Genomic DNA, 22,447 nt, shown 5'->3' on the forward strand with positions numbered 1-22,447 from the left:
TTATATCCAAACATTTTATTTCTTATATGTGCTATTTACAGTATTTACATATTGCACATTTAGCTGGAATGTTTATACCTCTATCGTACAGAAAACAGATGGCATTTTAGAGTGGATACAGAATCTGGGAGTTAAACTTGTTTGTCCCTTGCATGTCATACAGTTTGCAGTCCACAAGTCCAATGTAACAGATTTATGGAAAGGTTGTAATGAAATGGTTGAGTTCCATAAGCAAAAAAGATGTCAGGTGTTCCCTTCTTTATAGAAAGTTTTCCTTGAAAGTGTCTCATCGTGTCTCAGAACGAAATATATTCATGTTGGGAAAGTTGATACTCATTCAATTATCTTTTTTGTTTTTATTTTGGCAATGCAACACTTCTGTTGTAGGGCTGCTTCAAAATCTGATACATTTTAGGTTGCTTTGGTAGTGTTTCTGCCAAAGAATGTGTATCTGTAAACAGTGGCGACAGTATACAAAACATATGTTTAAAGATTTATGGGAAGTAGTCCATGAATTTGCAAAAATAAATCTCTTCACAATTGAATATGTTACAAAGATGTTGCTTCATTTCCCTGTTGGTTTCCAAGGCACTTCACTTGGTTCTGTTTCTGTCTATATTTTTATGATAGTAGTTATCATCTGAAGCAAAATAAAACAAAAAGAGCAAAATATTATTTTTCATTTCTCATAAAATGTTAACATATTTCACTTTTTCATACAGTTGTGTCTGAGGAAATGGATTTTGATCCATGAAAGCTCTGACAGAAACAGACTTCAAGGTGCTGCAATATTTTGCCCTATATGCTTTGAGGTGGTTTTCCCCTTTGTTTTCTGTTTTCATGGGGTTTTGGTGGGAGTTTTTTGGGCCGAATTTCAACATACAATCTGACTTCTTAAGTAATCAGGTTTCCTGTTCCTCTGAGTGGCTGGAGGCTTGGGTAGATGAGAAAAGCCTTTCAAACTTGATGGATGGAGACTACGGATGTCTGAAGTATATACTGTATTTGTGCTTCTTTTGAAATACAGGTATTCCATTGCTTACGGCCACAGTCATTATGCATGAATCAGACTGGTTGTTTCTACTTTTTGAAGACTGAACTAAACTGGTTTTAAATAATATTACCAAAAAGTATGGAATAGACAAAATTAAAACAAGTATGACTGGCTACAAAATGTTGCAGAATGGATGTTCCCAATTTAGAATTCCCACATTTCTTTCCCTTCTATCACTACCAAGCATGCTCAAATCCTTGTTTTTTAAGAAGTTCTCCCAGGGTTCATTTCTAAACATACTCCATACTTTAGAGTCCCCTCTCAAGCCTGATTAATGCTTTCCTCTGAATGGAGCGTATCATTTTAGCTACATCAGCAGTAACACTCACAATCTGAATATCACAAATAAAAGGAGATAATACTGAGCTTCACCCCAAAGTACTTCAGTATTAGTACATTAAAAGTGAACACATTGTTCAGAGGCTAAGATTCCTATAGATGTACTGATTTCAAGAAAGAAGAATGTTTGGGGGCTTGTTTTAGAACATCTCTATTTAAGTTATTGTGGTTAAGCAGGTATCACACCTGTCCACATATATATCAAGTTTTATTAAGGTATGCATAATCTGTTGCTGCAGACATCTATTGTCTGTACAGAAAAGGGATGCTAACTTAAGGCCTGTTGTACCTCGTGTTCATTGTTTTAAAAAAAGCAAGGAAAGTTAATTCACTATTCGCTAGATGCATCTATCAATAATAAAGAAAAATGAGTCTTTATGCTGTTTTCCAGTAGGGCAGTGGTCCCCAACCTTTTTGGGACTGTGGACCGGTCAGGGGGGTGCGGGATCTGTGCAACACGCCCCTCCGCAAGCGCGACACGCTCACCCGTGAGCGCAACATGCCCCCCTCACAGGCGGGTGGAGATCCATCTCCGCAGCTGAGTTCTAGGAAACCCACAGACCGGCAGTAGGGGACACCCTTTTATTTATGGCCAGTGTCTTGCCAAATATAGTGTTACGTTACACTCCCTAAACCAGTGGCGGCAAACCTTTTTGGGCCTGAGTGCCCAAACTGAATACAAACAAACAAAAAATCCTGCAGGCTGCAGTGGAACCGGAGGTGGCGGTAGAAGGGGAAATCCTGGGGACGGAGGTAGGTGCCTTGAGACCCCACTCCAGATCCGCTGCCAGAGCCAGCTGTTCTGGACCTCGGCCCGCCGCCTGTCAAAGCGCCAGCACTGCAGTTGCAGCTGCCTCCTGAGGTTTGGCTGCAGGGGCAGGGGAGTAGTGATCAGGCAACTTATGGCTTGCATCCCCACAGAAAGGGCTCTGTGACACGCATGCCATAGGTTTGCCATCACTGCCCTAAGCTATTGTTTAAAAAAAATGCCTACAATGGAGAGGTTGCTATGCAAATATAGGCAGTGTGCAAATGGTTCTTTCAAAAAGCTTACCTCATCCTTCCATGCACATTGGACTTACTGCCAACCGTGTAAGAAGCCTGGCACACCTTTTATAGTCTGTAGTGAAAAAAATCACAGTTGGAAGTTCACACAAAAAAAGCTGTTATAGGGTTTCTTTAACTTTTCAAATGAGCAGCTTGTACAAGAAAGAGCAAACTCATTGTGATTAATTTTAAAATCATTTATTGTATTTCAAAATTGCAGATTTAAAGTTGTGTACTTAAGAAGCTGGTTTTGTATAAATGTGGTGTTCAGAGCTTTTTAGAATCATAGAGTTGGAAGGGGCCTATAAGGCCATCGAGTCCAACCCCCCGGCTCAATGCAGGGATCCAAATCAAAGCAGACCTGACAGTTGGCTGTCCAGTTTTCTCTTGAATGCCTCCAGCATTGGAACGCTCACCACCTCCTGAGGTAATTGATTCCACTGTCACACTGCTCTAACAGTTAGGAAGTTTTTCCTGATATTCAAGCAAAATCTGGCTTCCTGTAGCTTGAGCCCATTGTTATGTATCCTGTACTCTGAGATGATTGAGAACAGATCCTGCCCCTCCTCTGCATGACAGTCTTTCAAGTATTTGAAAAGTGCTATCATATCACCCCTCTGTCTTCTTTTCTCAAGGCCAAACATGCCTAGTTCTTCAGTCTTTCCTCATAAGGCTTGGTTTCCAGCCCCCTGACCTTCCTTGTTGCCCTCTTCTGAATGTGCTCCAGTTTGTTGGCATCCTTCTTAAAGTGTAGTATCTATAACTGGACACAGTACTCTTGATGAGTCCTAAGCAGTGCATAAAGGGTTGTTTATATGCAATCCTATGTGCACTGTTCAGATAGGAAAAAAAAAGCACTGGCCTTACATCCAGGTAAATATGCACAGGATCAGGGGGCCTGTCTTTTTTAACAGAGATTGAAGTGTCTATTAAAACATCGTATGTAATTGCCCTGCCAATGAATACATGCTGGAGAAGTTTATAGTGCATTAATGGGCAGGTTAGGTATGCAGATAGTAAGTATGACATTTTGATATTCACCTCTTAGTCTTACACCAGAATGAAATAAACGACTGCTCATGCACATTGTTTAATAACTAGCACAAAAAAGAGAGATAATTTGCTGTTGAGAACTAGAAAGACAAAGAACTGATACTGTTCACCTTTCTGCTTGTAGTGGTTCCCTAGGCGATAATAGGGAGAACCAGTGTGGTACAGTGGTAAGGACTGGAGAAATAAAGGTTCTAGTGTCCACTAAGCCATGAAACACACTAGACTCGGTAACACCGGGCCAGTTACTCTTTTCTGTCAGTCTCATGTTCCTCATAGAACTGTGAGAAATGTTGCAAGCTCTTATTTGCTACCACATGGACCATGTAGACACACTCAAGGGCTCAGGATTGGGACTCAGGTCCTGCCAGATGCATGCTTGTTGTTGCTTGATAAAAGGTCTGGATGAAGGACAACAAAATGTCCTGAAACATCTACCCTTGGTGGAGTCTATTAATAAGATAAAAATCTGTAGCGGGCAGATCCTACCTATTGCTCTTATGGATGATCTGCCCCCATAGAGTGTATTGGTAGTCAGTTTTATGAAAACTACAACTGATAAGGTTCTATTTATGGAGTCCTGACATGTTTATTTGAGGCCATCTGGTTTAATGCCAAGGAACAACACACTTCCTGGTATTCAAAGCCCAATATTTGGCCTTTACAAATACCAAGTTTAGTCCAGTAAAACAAATCATTGTTTCTAATGCACCCATTGATGTGTATCTGACTTGCCTGTGCAAGTAGCTTTTAGCAGTTGCCAGGAGAGAATAAGGAACCATAACCTGAAATCAAAAACTGTTGGATGAATTTTTCTTCTGAAAGGAGTTGAAAGAGAATTGGAACTGAAGATTCTAGTATCTACTGGTAGGCAGTAGGAATGCTCTAAATATGATATTTCTTACTTTAGAAAGATTTGGACAAAGCGTCCCATGACATTCTACTTATCAAGCTAACTAGGTGTAAACTAGATAGAGCAATTATTAGGTAGATCCACAGTTGGTCACAGAATCATATTGAGAAAGTGTTTATCAATTGCTTCTTCTCAAACTGGGAGGAGGTAACAAATGGGGTAGCCCAAGGATCAGTCCTGGGCCTGCTGATCTTCAACATTTTTATTAATGATTTGGATGGGGGTTGCAGGGGATGCTTATCAAATTTGCAGATGACATAAAATTGGGTGGAAGACTGTGGAAGACAGAAACAAAATTCAAAAATATCTTGATTAGGTTCAAGCACTGGGCTGAAAACAACAATGAAATTTAACCACGGTAAGTTCAAAGTTCCAAACCTGAGGGCAGGGAGGACACAAATGTGCAGTTAGAAGATGGGGGGAATACTTGGCTCAGTGATACTGTGAGAAAGAAATTGTTTTAGATCACAAGCTGAATGTGAGTCAACATTGTGGTGCAGCTGCAAAAAAGGCAAATGTTATTTTAGGCTGCATGAACAGAAGTATAGTCCCCAAATCTCATGAGGTACTAGTTTCTTTCTATTTAGCACTAGTTAAGCCCCATCCTGAATACTGTGTCCAGTTCTGGACACTGTACTTAACAAAGATGCAGACAAACTGGAACAAGTTTAGTGGAGGGTAACAAGGATGGTCGGGGGACTGGAAATCAAGGAAAGATTAAAAGAACTGGGCATGTTTAGCCTTGAAAAAAGAACACTGAGGGGAGCTATGATAGCACTTTTCAAATATTTGAAATATTGCCATACAGAGGATGGGCAGGGTCTGCTCTTGATTATCCCAGAGTTAATAGGCTCAAGCTATAGGAAGCAAGATTTAATTTGAATATCAGGAAAATTTGTTAGTGCAGTTCAACAATGAAAAACTGTTACCTCAGGAGATCCTGAGTACTCCAACACTGGAGGCATTCAAGAGAAAGTTAAGACAAGCATCTGCCAAGTAAACTTTTACTTGGATTCCTGAATTGAGCAAGGGGATGGACTTGATGGCCTTATAGGCCCCTTCCAACTTCGTTATTCTATAAATCTATGAAATTTATATACTGCCCTTTAATAATTCCATCATTGCATTATAGAAACAATACATTTTTAAAAGAGAGGACCATAAAAGAGAGAATACCAAACAGAATCCAGTTATGTTTACTAGGTATTCTATAACTGTAAGTATGTATGGCATTTTGAGTTCTCATGGTTTAAATGAAGTAAAAGTGGTGGTGGTGGTGATGGGGAGAAACAGAAAACCCCAAATGCCTTCTGTCATAAATAAAGAATGGGTGGACTTCATTTTCAAATAATAATGGCCAGCTGCAACTGAGCTCCATCTCTTGCTTTGGGAAAAAAATGCAGATTCCTGAAAAGTATAAGTAACTGTGATGGGAGCTGTTTCATTTCAGTGTATTACCTTTTCAGAATGGTGTGCATAGGGAAAAAGAAAAAAAAGAAAAAGAAAAGAAATGCAATAGTGACAAAGAGTTAATTGTATTCTTAGAATCGTGGTTTAAGACTGGGCTCTGAAGAAACTATGGGGAAAATGCAACGTTTTAATAACATTTTAACACCAATAGTGACTCTTTCCAACTGTAGAGCTGGAAAATGGTTTTTAAACTGTCTTTTAACAAATGTGCTGCAAAACTAAAACACATTGGATTTATTGATTTGTGTTATCTGATGAACTATTAAGTTCCAAGTTATTACATTGTAAACTCAAGGAGTTGACATATAATTGGAGCCCAAATTGGCTGCTCGCAGAAAGAATATTTTAAATGACAGTTTATGAAATTAGAGCCATTAGGAGTCTCACAGAAATGGCAGCAACAGCAATTTAAAATGTCTTCTCAATGAGTGCAATGCTATGATTACCAAATGTGGGGTGACATTTTGTTCAAACTTACAATAATGAGGATAGATCCACATTTGAACCATGTTATAACTTAGCAATAGTCTGCTGAATTGCCGTAATTAGAAGTTCCTTCAATCAGATACCTTCCAGACGTATTAAACCACAACTCCCATTGCAATTGGAGACATAGGCTGAGGATGCTGGAGCTTGTAGTCCAACACGTCCAAAGAGCACCACATTGCAAAGTTTGTCTTAAAGGAGCAGAATGAAAACTGCAGTAGGAGACAGCTCTTAAGAATGACATTCAGTGACTGGCCATTGGTTCTAGCCTCAGATGGTGGGACTTACATGCAGGGATAGTACAGTCTCTTGTATGATGGTATAGTCTATGAAAGTGCTTAGTGCATTTCGGACCAAAATAAAGATGACCTGGAGGGGAAAAAAGGAACAGTGGATGAGCTGAATCAGAATGGTCAGAAAGACTAGAACGTGTAGATCTTCAAATTCTGCTTACCTGTTAAGTGGTTTAAAAACTTGTCTTTCACCCTCAGGTCTCTAGGAACTATTTCTGTCAAAAGGAATGAATTGACATTTACTACTAGAATCATCATTCACATTCAGTTACCTTGGTTTTCAGAACAGGGTAAAAAACTGGTTAAAAGGGACAGGGGTATTTTCAAACATCTTACATTCTGAAACAATCCATTTCCTCCCATGGAGGCTGAAATCCTTTTGCGCAACATATGCAACTAGGATTATGTAATCAGCTGCAGCCATTGCTGTGGCAGTTTCAGGGCAACTAAAAGACCTCTTAACTACCCCAAGGTTCTGGCTCCTCCCTAGGCAAGCCTTCAGCAACCACGGAACGGGGGTGGGCGGGGATGATTTCAATCACTGCCACTGGTCCTGCTGTGAGGGGGGCAGATTTTCTGGCTTTAACCTGTGCCCACCTCTTTGGCTCTCAAAGGCTGCCCCAGGACAAAGTGGGTGGGATGGGAAGTATTTTATTACCCTAAAACAGCCACAACATGGCTGCACTTTACGACAATATCCGAGCTGCTCACAGCAGCTGTGCCAACAGGATTTCAGCCAGAAACTTTGGGTACCAAAAAAATTGCTAGTTAAATGTTGCTTCAGCCAGAAAAGCATTGGGTACCCATTGGCAGAGGGTAATATAACTGCAAATTTAATCAATTAATCTGTTAAGCTAATTAATGAGGAAGCATCAAGTACCGTATTTTTCGCACCATAAGACGCACTTTTTCCCCACAAAACGGGGGGTGGAAAGTCTGTGCGTCTTATGGAGCGAAGAAAACAGATTATATTTTCCTGTTTTCTTCTCCTAAAAAAATGGTGCGTCTTTTTGAAAGGTGCGTCTTATGGAGCGAAAAATACGGTATATTACATATACCTGATAAATATATGCCCTGGTTGTGCATGGCCATAAGTTCTTTTGGGTATGCATGTTATTATGCATATTAACTTTGCAATAGAATGACCTTTGAATTTTATAAATGGACGTATTTTTGTATGTGTAGTTATTTGGACACACGGTTATCTTTCACTTATATTTACACTTAGTTTTTTTCCAGACTCTGTCTTTTTAAAGTTTGTTATTCCTGCTATTTTATTCCTTGCCTCTTTTTTGTTTGTTTGTTTGTTTTGGGCTTTTAAAAAAATCTGTTTGTGTGTGTTATGATTTAAGCCTGTATTTTTCAAAAAAGTAAATAGATGGGGAAACCCTTGAATATCCCTGCCAAAAACAAGTTTAAACAATGTATAACTTTTAATACAAGTACCTACAAAAATGTTAAGTAGCAACCACTATTTTAAAGATTCCCTTGCCTTCTCTCACATATAGGAGAGGATGCCTCTTCTCATGGTGGCTAGAAGACATCCATCACTTAAAAACCAGGTTGGATTTTTGTGTGCAAATTGTATATCCACATTGTTCAGTGGATTGTGTTCCATATGTCAAAACTAAATAGTTGGATTTGGAAGCTGATGATACCATGAATTGAGCGACCTCCAAAATGCCCTGTAATCAAGAGGCCTGCTCAGCTCTTGCAGTCTCAAGTCCCTGGCTTCCTTTATGGGGCCAACTAATCAAACTACACAACACATACTGTAACTTTCCTACCTGCCCACCCCTTGATTTCCATGGCTGATCTGTCATGATGTGCCTGTGGCACTTTGGAGGGAAAAGAATCTTGACCACTGTAGTTGCTGCTGGAAAAGCTATTTGATATAAAGTGTGCCAGAGAGTGTCACTTGAGCTAAGGCTACACACATCTGGCTGATGAAGAGCATGTAGGACACTTTATTGAACTGCTGAGTCCATTCCTGTTTTGTATCACTGCATAATATTGTTTGCACATTATGGGCTTTCAAATGACACTGTGTTTATGTAGATCAGCTGAGTGATTTCACAGTATCCAATGGGAACCAAAATGCTGATGCTTAGCAAGCTCATGATTAATGGAAGTGTCCACAAAACATATAAATCCACTTTCATCTCAGAGGCTAGCTGTTCTTCCATGCTTGTATTATCAGTTCACATACAATTAGATGCCTTTATACGTACATCCTAACTTACCCAGAAGTGTAGATGGCCATAATAAACAAAGGCAACCTGGACTCTGACTTACTAAATATTTAGGTTGCCATTATTTCCATGATTTCAGTTCCTCAGGCCATTATCTAACTTCCAGGACAGGCGAATATTGCCTTTATAGGAAGTGGAACCACAATATTCAACAAAACCTTGGGGCTGAGGAGACATTCAGTAAACAACTTTGTTCTTTGTTCCAGCGGTTTGCTTTCCCACATCTTGTATTCAGTGTCAGTGGGGGAGGAGGTAACTAGATTACTGAAATCCTCTTTAGCAGCTTATAGCTATATCCTTGATTCAGTGTCATATTTTATTGCTTTTATAGTTACTTAGGTGGATGCCTTAATGTTGACTGGGCATGAAACACCGTACTTTATTTATTTTTTACCATAAATGAATGCCTAAATGGCCTTTGAATTCCCTTGGAGCATTTTTATCGTAGATCTGATTCACTGGTGAGTTTAAACATTTCTCGAAATACAACATTTATGTACTCTGTAGAAGCAGGCTCAGCCAAACTGACCTTATTGTATTTGACCTAATTGTGTCATGTACCACATTCATTGCTTACGCGTTCCTCTTATAATTTCCCCAGGAGATAAGTCAGATGCATTACAGAACTGATGGGGTGGGTTCTGGCTAGCAGTTCCTTTCAAAACTTATCAGTGTTGATGGGGCAAATTTTCAGAAGTTGGAAAGCTGGTTTCAGAATGGTTTTATTTTTATTAGTTGTTAAGGTTCACCAATATGTCTAAATTCTTCTATTCTTATGAAGTGCTATGGATTAGTTATACACAAACCTCAATCTGCTAGTTAAATTATTCTTATGCCTTCTGAACTGTTGTTGTACGATGTACAGTTGTAGACCCAGGGTGCAGAATATGTGGCTTTCCAGCTGCAGCCAGGTTGTAACTCCCATCTTGCCTCACCATTGGCTATGTTTCCTGGGACTGATGGGAGCTGTAGTAGGATAATATCTAGAAAGGCACACATAATCCTCTGGCCCTACTGTAAGGTGGTGGTTTTGTTATTTCAGACTGCAACAGAAGTCATACTTTTAAATGCTCTCAAACTGTAAATCAGTATTATTAATTAATAAGACTCCATCAATGTGGAAAACCAGCAGACTCTGGTAAAAAGATCAGAGCTGGACTGGAACATGTTCTAGATCCTAAGCAGTGCGTGGGAGCCACAATTTTCCCACAATGCTGTACAGCACGTGCAGAATGCTCTGGAGCTTTGCTATGGAGGGATTTTTTTCTAATGATAGCCATCTGGCATAGACTTGGAACAACTAGGAACAACTTGAATTCCCACAGGAAGAGTACCGGCCATACTGAGTAAACCCACAGGAGGTTGCTGATTGACAGTCCCACTGTCAGTCAAGAATGACCGTGCAGGGGATTGGCAGGGACTAACTTGCTACATGCTGAGGTGAGAAGCCTATCGACAAGGATGTCCAACACTATGCCAAGCATTCGTGCAAGCTTGGATTGAGACCAAGACTTTAAGTTTTCCATGGTTCTTTCCCTTTCCTATGACTACCAAAACCAGAATGAATTATACAAATCTGGTACATTTATTAACTTCAGCATTTTGGCTTGATGATTTGGATTGTCCGAATGAATTGTTATTATTTGGGGATGGGTGGGTCATTCATTCATTCATTCATTCATTCATTCATTCACTTATTTTCACCCCACCTGTCTCCTTAAGAAGAACCAAAGGCAGCTTACATCATTAAAAGGCAATATTAAATACTAAAAAGAGTAAGTATGCAAACCTTTTAAAAGGATCAAACAGATATCACACTAAAAGACAGTAAACTAAAGTGTGACAAACCCAGACCTACTGGGATATGCCACAGTTTCACTAAGCTGCCACCAACCATTCCCTATAAGAAGTCACACAGACCAGGGATGGATTTTTAACAAATAAAAGAACAAGGTTTATTTAAATGACACACAGGGAAAATAAAATGATCAGGTGAATAAGATACAGTAACGTGGCTTAGTCTCAATCCTACATACACACAGTTTGGTTCACACAGAACACTTAACTTGAAGCACAGACCCTGAACCTATCAGTTCTGGCTAACCATACAGACACCTGAACCTATCAGGTTGGTACTGACTGACACACAGTAGTACCCTGTCTGACACACAGACTCCCACTCAAGCTTCTTCTCTCAGCTCTTCTCCAGCTTCTCCTCTTCACACAAGCTCCACATATATATACAGTACAGCCCCTCCTCCTGATGTCCCGCCTTCCACTCCCCATAGGATGGAACTTTCCCTCCAAACCCATGACAGACAGGTAACATCAGTGCTGTATGTAACATAAAGCAACATCAAAAACGTGTTCAAAGCAGTAAGGCACAACCATCAGTTAAAAAACCCAGCCAGTGACTCAGGGAAAACTTGTAGAAGGGCAGGTTTTTGCTTGCTTGCAGAAGGACAGCAAAGATGGGGCCAGCCTGGCCTCCAGTGGGAGAGAATTCAGAAGTCTGAGAGCAGCAACAGAGAAGGCCCTTTCCTGTATCCCCATCATACACACCTGTCAAGGTGGTGGGACCAAGAAAACAGCCTCTCCTGATGATCTTAATACCTGACTAGGCTAATAAAGGGAGATGCCATCTTTGGGATAGCTTGGACCCAAACTGTTTTGGGCTTTATAGGTTAAAATCAGCACTTTTGAATTGTACTTGAAAACAGACTGGCAGCCAGCAGAGTTGCTGTAATGGGGATTATGGGACATGTTTACTGATATGGCAGAACATGCACAACCCTGCACATAGCAAAACTGCAGTCCTACTGCTTCACCGAAACTGAATTCCAAATAGGTATGCTTAAGACCAGAACAAAACAATTATTGTCATTATGAACAAGCAGCATTCATATAAAGACAGGGCCTGGATCCTACAGGATTATTCAAAGTGTACACACCCACAGCTTGCATCCCTGCCTGTGCAATGTGGTTTCCTGGATATTCTGGAGTCATCTAATAATGTATTGGTTTTGCTTCTATCAATATTGTGCCACTCGTTATATCCGAGTGTGGCACCTGCTGAGCACACTCACTGACCAGGAGTTATAAACCTTTTTACTTCGCTCAAGAAAAAAAATCCATGCTTGAGGTGGATTAAGACAAAGAAGTTTGTACTCATGCCTCCCCCTTTTCCCAGTCAAGGGAGCACTGGGAGCGGGGGTGTTCTTGCATTGGAGATGGTCTAAGCCTGAGGTGGGCAACTTGCAGTCCTCCAGATGCTGCCTGATTATGGCTCCCAATGTTCCTCACCATGGCCTAGGCTGGCTAGAGCTAATGGCAACTGAGGATGAACAACATCTGGAGGACTAAGCCTAGCCTAAACCCCTGCCTTGCCCAGATGTGTCCAGTGTCTGCGCAGAAAGTCGGGTCATTTATTTCTTTTTACTGTATTCCAGATTTACTATGTGCCATAGACTTCAGTGAGAGCACAGATGTTGATTTAGTTCATAATCTGTGATGTCTCCATCATTTCATCTGCATAGACCTACACAGAGTTATATACCATGCAAGTGTCAGAATGCATTGGAACTTAGAAACTGACGTGTCTTCACTCATATTTTTGACAAGCCAAAATTCCCATTTTGATGAGATTTAAGCTTCCTTTAATTTTTCAACTATAGCTAGAGTTACAAGTTCTAACCATGAAGTCTTACATCTTGTCTACTGAGTAACAAATCCCAATGAACCCCATGGTACTTGCTCCCAGGGAAGTGATAACAGAACTACAGCCTAAATGTCTAAAAATGCTTTCCTCAATTATTTTTTTACAGACCTGTCCTGCTATAACAAAAGAAATATTCATCTGAAGTAGCTCACAGCCAGTTAAGCCAAATGGTCTGATTTAAGCTATTGTAGTTTGAGATGAACAGGACTTTGATTGGTTCTAGCTATGGTTTCTGGAACAGCAATACAATGATTGGACTGAAATTTAGGCATATGTTCTGTGGGGACTTTTGAATGCATACTCACATTTTCATGGATGGCAAAGATCATCACAGAAATAACGATTTTCACAAATACACTAGCTGTAAATCCAGTCAATGAAAGTATTTTCCAATTTGCTATACAGTACCATCCTAAATACACCTGGTATTGAATGATTTTAAAGCTATACAGGATTGGTGCACTGAGTCCTTGTATGGGAAATCCCCAGGTGTAGCTGAGAAAGAATCTTGACCGAAAAGTGGGTTAGTCTCTGGCTGTGGAGTCAGAGGTTGGGAGTTCGATTCCCTGCTGTGCCTCCTTGTTAGGGGCTGGACTTGATGATCCACAGGATCCCTTCCAGATCTGCAGTTCTAAGGTTCAAATCTGGAGAGCTGTTGCCAGTCCAAGTTGGCATTATCTTAGATGGACCAAAGGTCTAAGTCAAGATCAGGCAGCTTCCAGCGCACATCCTTATTCTACTGACTTCAGTAAAAGAGGTGGGGAGAAAAAAAAAGTGGGCCTATGGACAGTTCCACATTCCAGCAACAACCCTGCTATAGAAGGACAGCTGCATGGCGTCAACATTGATACAGTCTGTCTTCTTCAGAATTTTTTAAAGTACCAGGCTGTTCCTTTCTGACAGGAAGACAGGGTCTCACAGATAGGCTGGTTTTTGTGTCAAACATGAAGCCATCTCACCTCTCTGAGTGAATTTTAAAACTCGAGATGGGAGCTGTTGCTTTTAAAGCATCAAACAACAGCAATAGCAGGTATGCTAAATGTTTGAGAAAACAAAGTAATTCAGTTGTCCGTGTGCAGTACAGTGTTCAAGCCAGACATGGTATGTGCACCAGAATGAAGTTGGTGTCAGAAGGGAGCATAGTTTGCACTTAGAAATCCTTTATCTTGATTGGGCAGTATGTTGTTCTCCCGATATTTTGGGCTACAACTCCTAAAGTCCATTACCATTTTCTATGCTGCTTGGGGCTTCTTTAATTAATTAGTTAGTTAGGCATCCTTCAGTCTCGAAAGACTATGGTAACGTGCTCTGTTTGGAGGACTTGGAACAGCGTCAAGTGTGGCTGAGAAGGCCAATTCAAGAGTGACCATCCCTTCCACACTGAAGACAAATACAATCTGTACCCTGTCGAGCTTCCTGATTTTGTTGCTTTCGTGACTGCCTCTTTGCATCGGCCTTTTAGCATGTATACATTACTGAAACAGTAACGTCTACGTTGGCTTGGGGGGCTTCTCAAAGATGAAAACATCTGGAGAGTCCAAGGGGTTTTATGTTCTCTTCTCTTACTTGAAAAGGTCTGATCCTACCAGATAGGGGAAACAGTTATAGAAGTTCCAATACAAGCAGAAAACCAGAGGGCAATATCTGAGAGACTGGCAGGTAGTTGTCAAACAATCAATTCCAATTCTATACAGCCAGCCAGAAAAACTTATTAGTATTGGACTAGGAAAAAAATAGGACATCTGTCAGTTGTCCTCTTCCATTGATTCCAGACTTTGCCACACTTAGAGTAGTCCTACTGAAGTCCATGGGAGCCATGTTCATAACAACTAACTTAAGTCCAACTGACTTCTTAAAAGTGCCAGGGCAATCTTGAGCTAGGGCCCAAACCTAATTACCCACAAAGGCTAAGCGAACATCTGAGTCTGTACTGAATCCAAACCACTTCCACCCTACAGATGTCAAAAATGGCTTAGGAATACCCTGACCTTGCCCTAAATCTGTGCCTGCACAGTTTGGACTAAGAAGGGAGTCACTTAGCTCCTCCCCTTCTCCACACACACACCCTTTATTGGGGGGGATCTTCTGTCAGCTGATCTCAGCCAGCACAGCAATTATACCTGCAGATCTAGTTGTTCTGGCCAGTATATGAAATTAGCTAGCACGAAGGGATTGGGCCAACACAAGGCCAGTGGCTCCAGCATAAGGGGGCTTCTGCCCATTCCAAACCCCAATGTTTCTGGAATTGCTTTGAGACTGATTTTTTAATCTTACTGTATGTTTCTTTTTTAAATCTTATATTTATGTAGTGTTTTAAAATTTGTTGTTTCACCTATTGTGATCAGCCTTGGATCCCCTAGGGGGAGAAAGGTGGCAAATAAATAAATAAATAAATAAATTAAATAAATAAATAAATAAATAAAATTAGCGCATTAATCACTCCCTTCACTTGGCAGAGGGCAGGGGAAATGAAAAAAATGTTTTGGACTAAATTTAGACTGCAGGCAATTTCTTGACTGACGCTTTAAGAGAAGGCAAATGAAATATATTTTAATTTTTTTAAATAACTGATGCAGTGCATCAGCAATAGACTAAATATAGCCAAAATATTTTCCCTACTTCCCCTGCCCTGTGCTGAGCAGGGAGAGTGATTAATTTGCCAATATCCTGAAGTGACTCACATTAAGCTACTTCACATTATTAATCAACCTCATCTTAGAACTGCAGAACTGGAAGGGACCCTATGGATCATCAAGTCCAGCCCCTGTCATGGAGGCACAGTGGGGAACTGAACTCCCAGCCTCTGGTTCTGCAGCCACTAAGCTAAATCACCAAGCTATTCAGCAGTTATTGGCAGGAGCCATTTCCATTTGACTGGTCAGGCTTGATTAGATTGTTCTAAAGCCCGACTGTTCCCAAGTGTCGCACATTAGGTCACCTTCTGCTGCTAGTGTGGCTGTACTCTTACGTATTATCACTAAAAATGAACTGAAAACCTGAAAGGAAGCCAGGGAGAAATCTGTCATATTATGCCAGTGAAACGTTTTGAAAAACAAAATAGCTGCTAGAGAAGGCCACCCCACTCCACTTAGAACCACTAGCAAAATTCGCATTACTTGCACCACAGCAAACTGTTAAAGCACGGTTTATTAAGCACAGGTTAAGACTTATTGATAGGGAATACAACAAAATAGCACTTATCTGTTTAAGACAATATATACTTGAATGGCTACTACACTGTGGGGCTTAGTCCATGTCCTCCTGAACTAAATGGGATGTAATAATTGAACTCCAAAAGATTTACAGCAATAGGGTAGTCCTTTAAAAATCATATGAGAAATTAAAAGTTGAATAACCAGGCCAACCACCTTTTAAGGTGTGTGGTCCTTGTTTAAAGGAGATGCCTGAAAGAGTGTTTCAAATGAGAAATTGCACTCTTTAATAGGCTTAAGGGTAAGAACTAGGATCCAGCTCCCCTGAAATACATGATTTCCATCTGATTTCCATCTGCTGGTTCTGCTCCCTAGCGCCACCCAATGCTGAAGAAGAGACCCTACAAGCAATAAGATGCTTGGCCTGCTTGTGGCGGTTGAATGGGGGGCCGGGGGGGGGGGGCTTCCTGTCCTGGCATCACTGCTAGTTGAAGGAAAGAAGGAATTAGCAGTGCCAGAACCGATATCCAGGGATGTTTAAGAACACAACACAGCCCACTTACCGATTCTCTGCTCTTCTGAGTACCCTCCATAATCGGGCACTTCCCTGCGGCCCAAAAGGTAGTCTTGTTTGTACCGCACCCCATTTTCCTCCTCCTCCTCCAAGTGGTATTTTTTAAGTTCCTGAATTATCTCCATGATTAAGTTTAAAAGGTTTTGCCTTTCCTTCAGCCCCGCGCTGGATTCCGTTCTCTCTTTGCAACGCCCGGCGGCCGAAAGCATCACCAGCACCAGCAGCCCGGCCAGCGCAGGAGACCAGAAAAATCCGCGCATGGCACTTGGGTGGCGGGAGGACAAACAGGGGCGCAGGGAAGACGGGGCCACGCTCCTTCCTTTTCCCCCTAAAACGAGAAAGAAAAGAAGAAAATCTGAAAGAGGGGGAGGAGAAAGGGGGAGGGCAGGAGGAAAGCTGCATCAGCTGAACCAGTGGGGAAATTAAATATCCCCGGCTAGTGAGAAAGACCCCTTGCCTTCCCTCTTTCTCCTGGCAGTGACAAGACATTCAGATCCTCAACTGCTCTACAGCGCTCTGGTGGCTGCATAGTCTTTGGTCAAGAAAGAGTTAACGATTTGGGGGCGATCGAACTCCCTCACGAGTTCCACGGAGTTTTCACGGGAATTTGTTAGAACGGAAGATACTGATCAAAAGTTTGACTCACTATCAAGGACGGTATGGGATTAGGTGTAAATCCATTTAAAAGACCGACTAAATACATAACATGGAACGAATTTTGTTTCTTTAAAGTGAAATAAAACTGTTATCCTACAACTGAACTCCAAAAACAACGGGGGGAAACCACGGCAATTCTTGGAATGCAAGAACATTTCAGAGGATCTAGGTTCTGAACAAACATGATCCGAGGGGGAAAAAAAGAAACCCCAAACTTTTCTGATCGGCGCCTTCAGATATAAAACCACTCGAGAAAACTCGATTTATTCCGCCCGGACTGGAGAGCCGGACTCCCCTGCCACGCGCGCTCCTTTCCCACGAGCGCCAAGGATGCGCCACGAGTCGCAGCCACAGCGGGAACCGAGGCTTCTCCTAGTGGGAGGTGGAGAAGCTCTCATCCCGGTCACCTCGTAGTTAAAGGCACGACGGGCACTGCCCCTTGCTTCATTTTGCTCCCGAGTTTCCTTACAGCCAAAGCCCATTATGTACATCCCTGGTCAGATACGGAATCCTATACTCGTTCAGCCTATCACAAGCGCCCGTTATGCTCTTGATCACACACTTTGGTGAGTAGCTGGCCTGTGCATGAGTTGCAGAAGTAACTTTTCCCTTGAGAATCTTTTAATTCTCAACTGCCGGCAAAAAGTAGATCTAATGGCAGATCTCTGATGAGCAGTGAGTTCAGGAAGAACCCCCCCACACACACACACACATACTCAAGCTTGAAGTCCGCCTAACTCGGCTGGGCTCTCAAGCGCTCTTTGCAGCCTGGGATGTCGGCGGGCGGGCTCGGTGAGGGTTTGGTCTTGCTTCTGAAGGCAAAGTTTCCCTCGGATCAAGTTTGCTAGTCTTACAAGTCGACTCGAACACTAGGTGCTCTGAAATGTTCTCACCTCCCCAGATACGCCGGGGCCAGGCTGGTAAGGTTCGCGCCCGGTGATGAGACCTCTTTTCCTTCCTGCCTGCGGAGAGCTGCGCTTCCATCGGGACTCTCGAGAGCCCCATCTCACCTACCCCAGTTCACGCGCGCTAGCGACTAAGCCCGACAGCGCTCCGCCCGTCTCACGTTAAACGTGAAAAATCCGGCAGAGGCTGGAGATCTCCGCTGCACAGATCCGTGGGAGCGCCAGCGCTGAGCCACAGCTTTCTCCCTTTCCCCTGCTCGCCCAGCGCCCGCCCCCCCAGACCCTGTTTCGCCCCCCTCCCTCCCGCCCCGTGTACAGCCCGGAATTACTCTCCGCCTTCAAGGCCCTTGATTTCTGCACACACACACCCCCGCCACCACGGTCCCTACCCCTCCGGACAGTGGCCGAGCCTCTCCGTCTCCGCGTCCCCGTTCCGAAGGCACGGAAGCCGAGCGCATCTTTCCCCGGCTGCGCCCGCCTAGCCGCGGGCTCCTTTTGCCCCGAGGAAGAGGCACGCGACACCGTGGAGGGCGCTCGCGCTCCACACACACACCCCAGACCCACACCCAAAGCCCCACAGAGAGAGAGAGAGAGAGAGAGAGGGAGGGAGGGAGGGAGGGAGAGGGAGAGGCGCGCGCGCGCCCTCAGCGGTGCGCCTTTGGCGGAGGTTGCAGCGGCTGAAGTTGGCGGGAAGCGGGCGCCGTGCTGCGCTCGTGGGGCGAAGGCTGCCCCCCGCAGGTCCTTCTCCTTGTCCTCTTCGTCCTCGTCACCCTCATGGCTATGCTAATAAATCCGGCCGCGGCCGCCTTCCGGAGCGGGACGGGTCTTGCGTCCCTCTGCTTAGCGGACCTTTACCTGCCCCCGCTGGCCTCAGACCTCTGAGTGGGCTTCGGCTTCCCTCCCTTCGGGCCCAGCGAGGCGCGCGGTCTGCGGCGGGGCGCGTGGGGAGGTCCGGCTGGAGTTGTCGCCTGGCTCCTGGCGCGCCCTCCTCCTCGTCGTCGCCGTCCTCTGCCGGGCGCGCACGCCGTCTGCTCTCCCGCCGCTCCTCCATGGCCGCCCTTTATATAGGCTTCCTGGGGAGCCCATGAGGTGGCCGCCGCGGCCGAGTCAGAGAGGATCGACTTGCCAGTGGGTGGACGGCCGGCTCCCCGTCGTCCCTCTGCTTCGCCTTCGCCCGTCGGGCTGCCGAAGTTCCCTCGCCCCTCCTTTCCCCCCCCGCCCCCGCCCCCTCAGCCCTATTTTCCAGAGGTCTCCGCCCCGCAGATGGAGGGAGAAGCGCCGCGCCCCCGCCGGAGCGAGGAGGGCGGTGGGCAGGGCGCCCAGGACCCCCCCCTGAGCCCCGACCCCCCACCCACCGACTCCCCCGCCCGCCCTCCCGCCGAGCCTCCGCCGTTTCCTTTCGGACGGGCAGCCTCCTCCAGGGGCTCCCCTTCTCGTCTTCGCCCGGGATTCCTCTTGCTAGCATCTCCGCCCGCCCGCGGGAGAATTACCACCAGCAGGGAGAATTACCAGCAGGAACTGGGCGGAGGGGGCAGGGCGGGTGTTTTGTGTGTGTGTGTGTGTGTGTGTGTGTGTGTGTGTGTGTGTGTGAGAGAGAGAGAGAGAGAGAGAGAGAGGATGGGGAGCCTGGGTGAGAGGATGAGCTCATCTTGCCGAGCGAGAAGGCGCGACCGCAAGAGGAGGAGGTCGACGCCATTCCCACTCGCGGCTGGCCCTGCGTGAGGGGGAAAAGCGACTCTGAGCGTGACGAGAGTTGCTTGCTTCGGGTCTCGGCCCCTCATCCGCGGGGCCGGTAATGCTCCCCTCAGAGCACCAGGAGTGGCTTGCTCGGTCATTCCAGGAATCGGGACTCCGGGAGCCTCAGGTCCCCGCTCTCGCTCTCTTTCTCTCTCTCTCTCTCGGGCTAGGAAAGGAGGATTTCTCCAGTGCCGCTGCCCGAATCCCTCTGATCATCCAGTCAGGATCACGGCTGTGTGTGGGATTTGAACCAGAGTCTTCCCAGTCTTATATATTTTCCCTATATAATTGTATAGAGCACTTACAGCCATCACTGTGTGTAGAGACATACAAATGTGATGGTGTTAACCAGGTATGCACATGAAATACAGTACACTCTCCGTCTCTTAAGGCATACGATTAAATCGAGTTTTAAGCTTCAGTCATTGGACAACTCTGTGTCACTTGTTAAGACAGGAAATTGGCTGCTTAATCTTATGTTATTATTTTTTTTAAATCCCCTTACACACCTAAGTGGTCTACTGATATGAGCACTGTGCCATAGATCCCCAATTTGCTTACAGACTGTTCCTTGTGCTGCCGTTTAGAAGATATGGTGCACTGCTCTGCCTTTTCCTTTCCTTAAAAGGGGACAGATAAAGAAGTAGTAGGATTATCAATGGAACATGACATCCTGTATAATAACCCTGTAAAATTCCATGACTGAAGCACGATAAGCCCTTCACAAGGAAGCGCTCAGTACCACAAATGAAAAATCACAAATATCTCTTAAGAAACTCATTCACTTCCAGGATTACTGCTCCATTTATAAAATGATGCATTCATTTCATAGGGAAGTTATGACAATGAATGAGAAGGATAGTTAGCTCATACACCTTGTGTTTTATGCTCCAGACTCATAAATGATCGATAATAAATAATAATGAGCGCTTGAAACATATTGTGATGGGAGGGGGACTTCTTCCCCAATAAAACACAATTTTTTTTCTTTCTTCAAGAAATCTAACTTCCTTTAAGGTGCCTCCTAAGCAAGACAGTATGTGGATAAATGCTCCCGAAACAGGATCCGACAGAACACCTCTATTTGCTCTAATGGTGTGTATATAAACCTCTCCCTTTGCTGCTAATAAAGTAAACAGAAAGTTGGATCAGACACTGTGACCCATTCCCAGCCTTCATGAAATGGAGATGGTGTAGGGAAGAGCAGCAGAGATGATCGAGATGCACTGTAGTTGACATTGGTAAATAATCAAGAGTTTCCAAAAACAGAGAATGTCCAGGTGGAAAGAAGATGTACTGAGAAGAAGCCAAGACTCTCGGGTGGTTTTAACGCCCTGCCCAGACAGTGACAGTGGCGACACATAGCGGTGACAAACAAGGTTGCATCCCCTGGGAAGAGCAAAAGAAGGGAACTAGGCAGAAGAGACGGATCACCCAGTGTCTTCCTCCAGGACTAGCAAGCCGATCAAGTTTTCCCTGGGTTTAAAAATCCTGCTTTCTTCACTTAACGTGGCACAAAACATTCAAGGGCTGTTAGAAATTTCTTGTACATAGTCTCAGTTTTCTGGTTCCAGTTTAGTTCTTGGGAGGCTGGAATAATTTCTGCAGAGGGAGAAATTTGCAGAGTACTCTGTAATCTTTCATTTGCCCTAATGAAAGATATTATTCTAATGTAGATTTTGATATTTGTCTGTCTACTTGTTAGTGATGTATCTTGACAGATGGCCCACCCACATGGTTAGACCGGACTGTTTCTCAAAGCTCATTCTGATCTCTGCAGTAAAAGCACGCTTGTAAGTGGCACTTTTCCTGTTCTGCAGATAACAAGATGAATACGAAATAGTGGGTGCCTTCAGGTGATTGGTTCCCAGTGTTCCTCATTTCTTTTCAAAATGTAGCTATGCTGTCTTTCCTTTCTAACTCATCTCTCCCTCCTTCCCTCTCCCTCCCCTCTCTGTGTGTGCATGCATGTGTGCAAGGAAAAAGATGCAGTGGGAAATCACAAGGCTTTCAGATGGAAAGCACCATTGTTCAGAACCCATGTAAGATTCAGTAAGTGAGGAAGGGTGATTGCTGGGACAGCCCTACAATTGTGCAAAAGAAGGCAACCTTGATTACAAGATGATAGAAGTTAGTAGTCCTCATGGCTGTTCCCATGAACTCTTTAGTTGTTCCTTTCCTTGAAGCACAGAGTGATGTACACCCTACAGCCTCTTCTGGGTCCAGAAAGTTAGTGCACTGGGCAAATGTCAATGTGGCAGATGGTATCCAATGGCTAGCATTGTTCTAAGATTCAATGCTGCTCCTATCACTTTCTGTTATGTAGACGGGGATGTGGCATCTCAACCTTTGTCTTAGGCAGCAAAACATCTCGAAATAGCCCTGTGTGATTTTACAACAAACATGGTTTTTATAAGCTCCCAATGACACAAATGTGTATAATTCACCTAACATATACATCTATACTAGTACAACTCGCATTCTGCAAGCATTAGTATACTGCTGCATTAGAGCTTTCTCTCCCACCTCCAAGATTGCTAAAGTGACAGGTAAATTGCTAATGCCATTCGTATGAGTGGCTTGTCACATTTTCAAACTTGCATTCCTGCCTGCCATGGGAAATGTCTTCTCCTACAATCCATGGCTGTTCTGGAGCTCCTTCAGTGCAGCACTCACGTATGGCTTGTCTTGCTTTGTGTCTGAGGGCTGGAGGTTGTTAGGAGCTAAATACCATGTTGTGCATTTCAGCTTTCGATACATTATTGTGTCATATTTTCGGAGTTGCCTAATTAGTGTTTCT

The 22,447-nt window shown here is 43.8% G+C and overlaps 1 protein-coding gene and 1 long non-coding RNA gene across 2 annotated transcripts; both read right to left on the reverse strand.

Annotated features, from left to right (window-relative positions):
* Positions 1–19,117, reverse strand: ALKAL2 (ALK and LTK ligand 2). Its single transcript, XM_020782624.3, has 6 exons — positions 18,766–19,117; positions 16,338–16,676; positions 6,814–6,867; positions 6,648–6,728; positions 2,448–2,513; positions 1–640 (listed from the first exon to the last, which is right to left on the reverse strand). The coding sequence occupies exons 1-5, from the start codon at positions 18,959–18,961 to the stop codon at positions 2,449–2,451; spliced, it is 735 nt and encodes a 244-aa protein (XP_020638283.3). The 5' UTR covers positions 18,962–19,117; the 3' UTR covers positions 1–640; position 2,448.
* LOC144587727 (uncharacterized) lies at positions 8,011–16,321 on the reverse strand. The gene is made up of 2 exons (XR_013542871.1): positions 11,250–16,321; positions 8,011–10,736 (listed from the first exon to the last, which is right to left on the reverse strand). It is a non-coding gene; the product is annotated as an uncharacterized LOC144587727 (long non-coding RNA).
* Positions 19,118–22,447: the final 3,330 nt, after the last annotated feature.

Source organism: Pogona vitticeps, chromosome 1, assembly GCF_051106095.1.
Source record: "Pogona vitticeps strain Pit_001003342236 chromosome 1, PviZW2.1, whole genome shotgun sequence".
Classification (NCBI taxonomy): Eukaryota; Metazoa; Chordata; class Lepidosauria; order Squamata; family Agamidae; genus Pogona; species Pogona vitticeps.

Coding starts and splice junctions, on each gene's coding strand:
- ALKAL2 (XM_020782624.3), bottom strand. CDS start 18,961: ATGGAGGAGCGGCGGGAGAGCAGACGGCGTGCGCGCCCGGCAGAGGAC. Junction 16,677..18,765: donor TCTGAGGCCAGCGGGGGCAG/GTAAAGGTCCGC, acceptor TTCTCGTTTTAG/GGGGAAAAGGAAGGAGCGTG. Junction 2,514..6,647: donor AGACTGTACTATCCCTGCAT/GTAAGTCCCACC, acceptor TTTTCACTACAG/ACTATAAAAGGTGTGCCAGG.